This window comes from Mus musculus, chromosome 3, assembly GCF_000001635.26.
Source record: "Mus musculus strain C57BL/6J chromosome 3, GRCm38.p6 C57BL/6J".
NCBI classification, from domain to species: domain Eukaryota; kingdom Metazoa; phylum Chordata; class Mammalia; order Rodentia; family Muridae; genus Mus; species Mus musculus.
The window spans coordinates 97,881,235-97,890,580 of record NC_000069.6 but is presented as its reverse complement, the minus strand read 5'-3'; the positions used below and the strand labels follow the sequence as shown (position 1 = coordinate 97,890,580).

The following is a 9,346-nucleotide window of genomic DNA, read 5'->3' as shown; positions in this document are numbered from 1 at the left end:
AGCCCAGATGAGATAGACTGGAAAGGCCAGGGAGATGTAGATTAAGAACGATGAGGCACCGATTGATAACTTAATTTTCTGGAGGCAGCAGCGATTGTGCTGGGGAGGAGCAATTAGAGATACAGATGGGTGACCAGAGGCTGTGTGGATGCGCAAGATAAAGATGGGTGACAAAGAACCAGAGGCTGTGTGGATGGATGCACAAGAGCTTTATCTCTGGCAACCTTCAGGCTTGCGTCTCTGGTAGCTGGGTGGCTGATAGGTCTGAGATAAGAGATAAAAAACAAAAAACAAAACCAGACCACAGGGGGGCGTGGGGGGGGAGGGGGGGACTCCAGGGAAGGATGGTGGGGATAAGTTGGGCTTTGTTTGTGTTGAGTCCATCATGGCTGCTGCCTAAGAACTTCTCCATCCACAGCGCACAGCCACAAAGACAAACTTTGCTTGCCTAGTGGCCTGGTGCTGTATACGACAGTGTGGGAGAAGCTGTCAGCGTTGCTGGAAACTGTCTCATCTCTGTTCTTTGGGGGAGAGATGTAGAGTATAAGAAGCAGGCTGCTGGAATGGCCACTTAGGGAGGATTTAGTCAGCCTATCGGTTGTGTGTTTGTAAGTACTGGGGACAGAACCCAGACCTTGCACACAGGGTATAAGTGCTTACCAATGGGTTATCTCCTGGTCCCATTTCATTTTGTATTGAGATAGGCTAGCCTTGAACTTCTGATCCTCCTGCCTCTGCCTCCCAAATAGTTGAGATCACAAGGATAAACCAGTTTGTCTTGGTAACGTTTTTCATTTTGAGACATGGTCTCATTATGCAGCCCTGGCCGACCTGGAATTTGCTTTATAACCTAGACTGTCCTGGAACTCACAGAGATCCACTTGCCTCTTCCTTCAGGGGCGGGGATTAAAGGTCTGCTCCACCACACCTCTGTGTGTGTGTGTGTGTGTGTGTGTGTGTGTGTGTGTGTGTGTGTGTGTGTGTGTGTGGTTTTGTTTGTTTTTAAATGACAGCACTCACTTGGTCTGATGGTGGATACTGTTTGTTTGTTAAGCGTTCTTAGAAAATGACCATCAGAAAATCTCAACTTGGAAAAAAGTAACAGCTTTTCAGGACAGTGCTCCCCACCTCCAATAACCAAAGACAATGCTGAAACAAACAAACAAACAAACAAACAAAACAAGGTTCTAGAAGATGGGGCAAAGAAGATGCTAGCCAACAAGCTGGAGTAGAATTCTCAGGAGTCAGCAAAGGGACAGTTTAATTATAAAAGGATGGCCAATTTAGGGAGGGAGAGAGCATACCCGGAAAGTATCTAGAGGTTTGAGAACAGGGGGAACTTTTTAAAACTCATCACAGTTTATTTAGTCATTATTTGTTTATCTATTTATTATCTCTCTGCGTGAGTGTGTGAGTGTGTGTGTGTGTGCCACAGCGAACATGTAAAGGTCGGAGGACAACTTGAGGGTGTCAGACTCTATCATGTGGTTCCCAGAATTGAACATAGGGTTTAGCAGCACATGCCTTTACCCGCTGAGCCATCTCTCCTGTCAGGGACTTCTTTAAGCTTAGAAACTGGGGAAGGTGACATTGGAATGCACAGAACGAAAAGGCAGTAGTGAGGTCTGGAAATGACAATAGTGCCAGGCTGAGGTCACAGATGGAGAACGAAGCGGAGATGCTAGAGGATGCAGGGCAGCTACGTGTGTAGCAGAAGGACCAAAAGCGCCTGGGCGGAGCAGTTGGCAGACAGCCTCGCGGGAGGCAGAACCTGGCCGCGTCTCAGCCACAGCCGCAGCATCTGGGTTGGATGCTCTTCCACGCTGGGAGGATGCGCCTGGGCAGCCGGTGAAACCAAAAGAAACCACGCAGAGATCATAGCAAGGGCACAGTGCCCAGGCCTCGGAACCATGAAGCGCACGGACAGCGGGTCCATCTGCCACCACGCGCCGCCGCCGTGCTGGGCTCACCACGCACCTCGCCAGTCTCCACGGCAGCCCTCCAGCCGGGAACGAAGACCCCCAGAGCGGGCTGGGAGCTGGGCGGTGGCGGCAGAGGAGGAGGAGGCAGCCTCGGCGGCACCCTGGATGAGGTAAGACGTGGCCAGCATCTGCCGCGGGAGCAGGGGAAGCTGCGGCGCTTGGGTGCTGGTGTGCTGTGGTACAGGGGTGCTGGTGCACGGTTCGCTAGACAGGGCTGGGGGGCTTGGCAGGAGATCTATGCTGTCACGGGAGGTTACTGGGGAAGGTTTGGCGAGCACGCTAGAGATGGGGGGCCCAGGAGCGAATAGGATCGACAGGACAGGGTTGAGCATAGCTGGGAGGTGCAGCTGATGATGCACAGGAGAAATGGTGGGAATCCAGGTTTCTATCCTAAGGTCTTTGCTTGATCTGTACCGATGTGGGTGAGGCTGGAGGCAACACCTGCTGGGCTGAGCCAAAGGAAAGGTGACTCAGGAGCTGGGCTAGTTAGGGGATTTGCAGAGCTCTCATCTTTGCCTTTTTTAGTCTCTTCTTCCTTGGATATTTATTTATTTGCCTTAGCTGGAAACAGCAGGGAGATTGGTGATGCCCTTTTCTTCCTTTGAAGCACTGGAGCCCGGCCTGGGCCTGTTGGCTGGATGCTCTGGGCCGCTAGCTCCACCTGAACCCAGACCCTTCCTCCACTCTGGCCTAGAAAACACCCGGCAGATTAGGTCCCGTGTTCGTCATGTAGCAACAGCAAGATGAAAATCTGTCATATTAATATTTCCAAAAGAAGAGACAGATTGTATGGCTGCCATTTTTAAAGTAAGCACGTCTTTGACATAGAATTTTTAGCTCCTCCCTCTGTACCCCCCTCCCTGCCCCCCCCCCCCCCCCCCCCCCGTGGAATGCCAGTACTTATCATTCAAATCGAAAGGCAATGGTGGGTTCAAGTCTTTACTTTGCCTTTAACTAACTGGGACTTTTCTAGGCCTCAGTTTCCTATGAATGGGATCGGGGTTTGGATTAGAAGAGTTTTGACCTCAGAGTGGAAGGGTTGCTGGGTTTGTATTGCATACTCCGGAGTCGGCTGGATCTGTGAACTAGAAAATAGAGTCTGTCTATTCAAAGAAACATAATTGCTTTCATTCATTGTACTACACCTATTTATGCAAGAAAATGTAGTCAAAGATTCGATTATACAGTAGTTAAAGGGATCATCATGTTTCTATTAAGAAATGCATAATAAATTATTGGAATTAAAGGATGAAGCAAGAGACATCCATATACATATATAGTGAAACTTTAGCCCAAATGTAATTATGTTTTAAAAATGTGAGTGAACTTTGACCAAAAATAAATCTGTATATTCACATACACATGCTTCTAAAATTTCATAGCTTCTCCCCTGCTCTCTATATAGTAGCGGAACTTTTTATCTGGAAAGAAACACTCATCATAGAGGGTGACCTATCTCACTGTCATTGACAATAGACATTTCGTAGGGCTAACTAACATATGTTTCTCTAAATTATGGCAGTAAGGTGTTGCAATATGATCTTCTTACATAGCCCAGGCTAGCCTCAAATTCATGATCTTCCTGCCTCAGCCCCCTCAGTTGCCTCAACTGATATTATAGGCTTGCACCCTGCTGTCCATATCTATGTAATGAGCCAGCCTGGGCCACATGGCAAAATTATGTCTCAAAAACGAAAAACAAAACCCCAAATCCCGTAAATAATTAAATAAGAAATCCTAATTATCCCATCATTGTTTATGTTAACTAAAAAGCAAATAACTGTAATTTCAAATAAAAATCAATAAAAAGCCAAATCAAAGCTGCGCAGTGGTGGTGCATGCCTTTAAGCCTGGCTCTCAGGAGGCAGAGGCAGGCAGATCTCTGTGAGTTTGAGGCTAGCCTGGTCTATAGAGCAAGTTCCAAGACAAGCAGGGTTATTTCACAGAGAGACTCTGTCTCTGAAAAAACAAACAAACAAACAAAACAAAAAAAAAACAGAACTAAAACAAAATATAAACATTCTAGGAGCTGGAAGCAGACTTTCCACAGCAGCTGTAAGAGCAGAGGTCTAATAGATGCTACTGTGTCAAAGGTTCTAATGGATGCTACTGTGTCAAAGGTTCTAATGGATGCTACTGTGTCAAAGGTTCTAATGGATGCTACCTTGTCAAAGGTTCTAATGGATGCTACTGTGTCAAAGGTGGGTGGGGGAGTCATGGTTTCCTGAGTCTCAGCTGGTCAACATCAGTGGCTACTACCCTTGTTTAACTTGTGCTGTTGGTTGAGTAGTGATGGTGATGGCTAGAACTTATCTTGATGCAAATGACTTCTGGAGCCTCAGCTCTAAACTATGGACATAACATTATAGCGTGGAGCAAACGTTAAAGCAGCCAGATGGATGGAGAAAAATAAAATCAAAGATGGTCTCTTCCTGGAAAGCTGGCTGAGTCCTGTGAGGCGGCAGTGTGGCATTACTTAGAAAATGTGTCAGAGTCCTGCCTTCAACCTAACTGTTTCTTAGGTTGACAGATCCACATCACTACCACCCGAAATTTGATAGCAAATTATTAATTTATAATAAAGGTTTTTTATATATATATATGCAGGAATGCAGTTTCTCTTCTGTTAGCTCAGGGAAGTCCTGTGACATACTTGCTACATTTGTTTGAAGTAAGAGCAGAGTTGTCAGTAGATTTTAATTTTCTAGGGAATAAATGAGAGCTCCAGAGTACCCAGGACATGAAGGAGCCCTTTCTTCCTCAAACAGTTGACCACCATCCTCTTTCTTCTGTACGCCTTCTCCCCTATCTGTAGTAAGTAAGCACCGTTAACCAGGTTATAGACTGGTTATAGACAGGTTATAGACTGGTTTCTTTGGGAATCCTTGAGTCTCCCTTGTGTCCACACATTTCTTCTCTAAATCAGTTGGCCTTAACAGTAAAGATTACATTACAAATGACAAGGTTCACAGTCAGTGTTTCACTCGGTGTTAGAACATATTACCTAAGGCTGGATAGTTTATAGAGCACAGAAGTTTATTTCCTTGAGCCGGGAGGCTGGGAATTCCAAGGTCAAGGAAGCAGCAGCAAAAGGCCTTCAAAAGGCCATTTGCTTAGTGGCCTACCTCCACTACCAGGCACTACCTTCTAAAGTTAATGGTCTCGTGGCCTCCAGACAGCACTGTCAACTGAGAAACACATGCTCAAACCATAAGCCTGGAGGAGGAGCATTTCAGAATAAAACCATAGACCCTGTTATTTCATGCTCTTTGAAAGCAGAAGTGCCTGTCTATCCACACTGTAAATTAGTAGCTTTCAGTCTTGTCTATGTGTTAGAAGCATCTGGTAAGGCTTAAAGACTTGGCCTAGAGACTCCACTCCTGGCCAGTGCAAGCAGACTCTTTTAGACTAGGAGCTCAGCACCAGCGCTCTTAAGAAACACTTTAGACATCTGTGCTTCTCAGTCTAGGCAATAGAACCTCCGCATTAGGTAAACTGTTCATTTCTAAACAACACTAAGAAAAAAATTGTGATCGCTTGCTCAAGGAACCAAGATTGCTACCATTTTCCCCTCCCCAGCCACTTTGGCAAGTGTTGAAACAGTGTCTAACCTACTTTTTGTGTGAGTCACAAATACGGGAGATGGGTGTAATAAGTGAAGAGATGGGATCACGGAAAGGCTATCGAAAGAAATTCAGGGCAGAGGCGTTAAGGGCCAGAGCTCAGGCCATGGTGGTGAGAATGTGGGATTTAAGGATTTCTCAGTTAGGAATGAAGGCACTCCTGGATCCACGGAGCGAAGGAAATAAGAGAGAGTGTGGAAACAAATGTAACAGACCCTCTGACCTGCAGCTCTGAGAACTGTGAGTCAAAGAGATCCTGATGCAAAACAATGCCCCCCAAAAGACAATACAAATAAAACCTGGTTATCTTTTGCATGTATTAGATGGTGTAGGCCAGCTAGTAATATGAAGGTGTATTCAGGATGATATGTTTAGTCTATACTCAAATACAAAGCTGTCTTGTGGGTGAGGCTTAAGCTCTACAGATTTTGGGACCCGAAGGAAATCCAAAATGAGATTCTATAAGGAGGTCCTGGAAGAGACAGCAGAGCCTCTGATAGCATGCGAACAATGCCAGCCTGGTCTTCCGGCAGATCACTTGGTTCTTTCAAGATACTGAAAGCAAACTTAACATAAGAGATGACTGAGTGACTGAGAGAAACAAGTCCATTGTTGGAGTATTTATATTAGATAGTGCTTGCTCCCTCTGGTTAGTGTAGCTCTAGCTAAGACCCAATTCTTGCTTATTATGGTATGGGGATGGAGCATAGGACAAGAAAAAAAAAAGTGATCATTCTAACTCTTAATCGGGGTTTCTATTACTGTACCAAACACCATGACCGAAAGCAACTTGGGGAGGGAAGAGTTTATTATACTTATTCTTCTTTTTGTTTGCTTATTTATTTTACTTATCCACTTTATATCTCACTTACTGTCCCCCTCCTGCTCACAACCCCCCCCATACAGTCCTTTCCCCCATACCCCTTCTTCCTCTCCTCTGAGCTGGTGAGGATCCCCCTGGGTATCCACACACACACACTCTGGCACATCAAGTCTGTGGGGCTAGGTACATCCTCTTCCACTGAGGCCAGACAAGGCAGCCCAGCTAGAAGAACATAGCCCATGCACAGGCAACAGCTTTTGGGATAGTAACCCCCCTCCAGTTTGGGACCCACATGAAGACCATGCTGCACATCTGCTACATATGTTCAGGGAGGCCTAGTCCCTGCCTGCATATGTTCTTTGGTTGGTGGTTCAGTCTCTGAGAGCCACAAGGGGCCAGATTAGTTGACTCTGTTGGTCTTTCTGTGGAGTTCCTATCCCCTTAGGGGCCACAATCCTTCTTCCTATTTTTCCATAAGAGTTCCTAAGCTCCATCCACTGTGCATCTGTCTGAGTCAGCTGCTGGGTGGACATGCTTACTCTTCGATATCATAGTTCATCATTAATGGCAGTCAGGGCAGGAACCTGAAGGCAGGAACTAATGCAGAGGTCACGAGGAGTGCTGCTTACTGGCTTGCTCCTCAAGGTTTGCTCAGCCTGCTTTCTTATAGCACTCCAATCCACCAGTTCAGGGTGGAACCACCCACAATGGGCTGGACTCTCCCACATCAATCATTGATTAAGAAAATGTCCTACAGGCCTACCTACAACCCAATCTTATAGAGGCATTTTCTCAATAGAGTTCCCTCCTTTCAGATGACTCTAGCTTGTGTCAAGTTGATATAAAACTAGCTAGCACAAATGGTCAGGACCCTTTTAAATATTAGAATACCTGCCTGGAAGGCTGCACCTGGTGACCAAATGGTGATGTGTTTTTTTTTTTTTTTTTTTGGGTGGGTGGGGGGAACATTCAGAGACCATATGTCCAGGTAATACTCCAATCCTCTCAAATCACTGGTTCTCTGGGTCTTATTTGTCAGAGCAGATTCATAAGTTGATGTGTGCTAGACCTAAAGACCTAAAGAGACTCCTGTAACTACTGTATAGTTATCTGTGGGAAACAGCACAGTCAGTCATCACTGTTAGCTTATTTATAATTTCTGTTATCAATACTGCTTTAGGTTTTTAAAGAGTTATTTTATGTATATTAGTGATGTTTTCCATATATATATGTATGTGTATATATATATATATATGTATACACACACACACATACATACGTATATGTGTGTGTGTGTGTGTGTGTGTGTGTGTGTGTGTGTGCACCACAAGCATGCCTATGCCCAAGAAGGTCAAAAGATGACATAGGAGCACCTGGAGCTGGACTTACAGATGACTGTGAGGCATAATCTGGGTGCTGAGAACTGAGTTTGGGTCCCCTGGAAGCGCATCAAGTCCTCTTCACCACAGAGCCGTCTCTTCCACCACTATAAACAGTGTTTGTGAACACATGCTATATGCCGGGCTCTATGCGTTTTTAAATAAGCATTCAATCCTCATTATGACCCTGCAAGAATGATATTAATTATTATCCCCAACTGCATTTAAAAAGTTAAGCAGTTTGACAAGGCCACGCAGCTGTAAAGTAGCAGACTGCAAGCCTAAGGAGCAGGTGCTAAATATCTGTGTCATGCACGGTAGAGCAATTGTTTTCATTTGTCTATGTTTAAAAGCTCTTCCTTTGTGATGCCAAGAAGGCTATATTTCCTTTAAAAAATAACTCTAAACAGAACTATGAGTCAATAAAAGTCAAATGTAAAGTCCTTTGCTAGAATTAGAAAAAAATGACCTGGTCCCCAACTCAGCACACATTTAAATAGCCCACTTGCTTTAAGATAATAAACTGCTTTACAGAGTCTGACCTTGTGAGGACGTACTTTCTCATTCATACGGTAAAACCCATGAAGGTCATCACAGAGAGACGAATGACTGAGACTATATCAAAAAGTGTCAGGCCGGGCATGGTGGCGCATGCCTTTAATCCCAGCACTTGGGAGGCAGAGGCAGGTGGATCTCTGAGTTCGAGGCCAGCCTGGTCTACAGAGTGAGTTCCAGGACAGCCAAGGCTACACAGAGAAACCCTGTCTCGGAAAAAAAAAAAAAAAAAAAAGCGTCAGGGTACACCATATTTAGGTTAATAAAAAAAGAGTGAACTGCAAATCTCAAAGGGGAATCTGGGATACTGCTCAAACCACAAAGAAACCACAAAACAGAATAATAGGCACACATGTTCAGAAGTTTGCCCACTGTGTGTCCTCATCCACTGCACATCCAGTTCCCTACAGCAGCTCCCAGAAAGTGAGGAGGAATGTTGGCATGGAGACGGTACCCGGTGAACAAGCAGAAACAGCATCCTATTTTCAGCATCTATGTTAGTTAGTGACAAGACACTAGGCCCAGGGCAGCTTAGAAAAGAAAGTTTATTTCACCAATGAGATGTGCCGAGCTCTCCTGAAACAACACCTCTGGCCCAAGGCAGCACCGGTGAACTGACCGTCCATCAACCCTTACTTTAACAGAGAGAAGAACTAACAGGATGGCAGAAAACATAGATCCTAGATGTATTATTAATACCCTTTGAAAAAGATTTTGTTCAATGTTTTTGTGTACATGTTTTGCCTGCTTGTACTTACGTGAATCACATGTGTGCAATGCCTGAAGATGTCAGAAGAGGGTGGTACATCCCCTTGACCTGGACTCAGAGATCGTTGTGAGCTGCCATGTGGGTGCTGAGACCCAAACCTAAGTTCTCTGCAAGGACAGCCAGCACTCCTAACCATTTATCCATCTGGATTTAATTTTTTTTTTTTTTTACTTTACATTAAAATCTTGGAACAGATCACATTCCAGAGTTACATT

The 9,346-nt window shown here is 45.1% G+C and overlaps 1 protein-coding gene across 3 annotated transcripts in view; it reads left to right on the top strand.

Annotated features, from left to right (window-relative positions):
• The first annotated feature begins 1,873 nt into the window (after positions 1-1,873).
• The window catches only part of Pde4dip (phosphodiesterase 4D interacting protein (myomegalin)), a 198,880-nt gene continuing 191,407 nt past the window's right edge, over positions 1,874-9,346 (top strand). For all 3 annotated transcript variants that reach the window (NM_001289702.1, NM_001039376.2, NM_001289701.1), the window contains exon 1: positions 1,874-2,092. In NM_001289702.1, the coding sequence (NP_001276631.1) occupies positions 1,911-2,092 (182 nt within the window). In that variant the 5' untranslated portion in view covers positions 1,874-1,910. The remainder of the gene's footprint in view (positions 2,093-9,346) is intronic.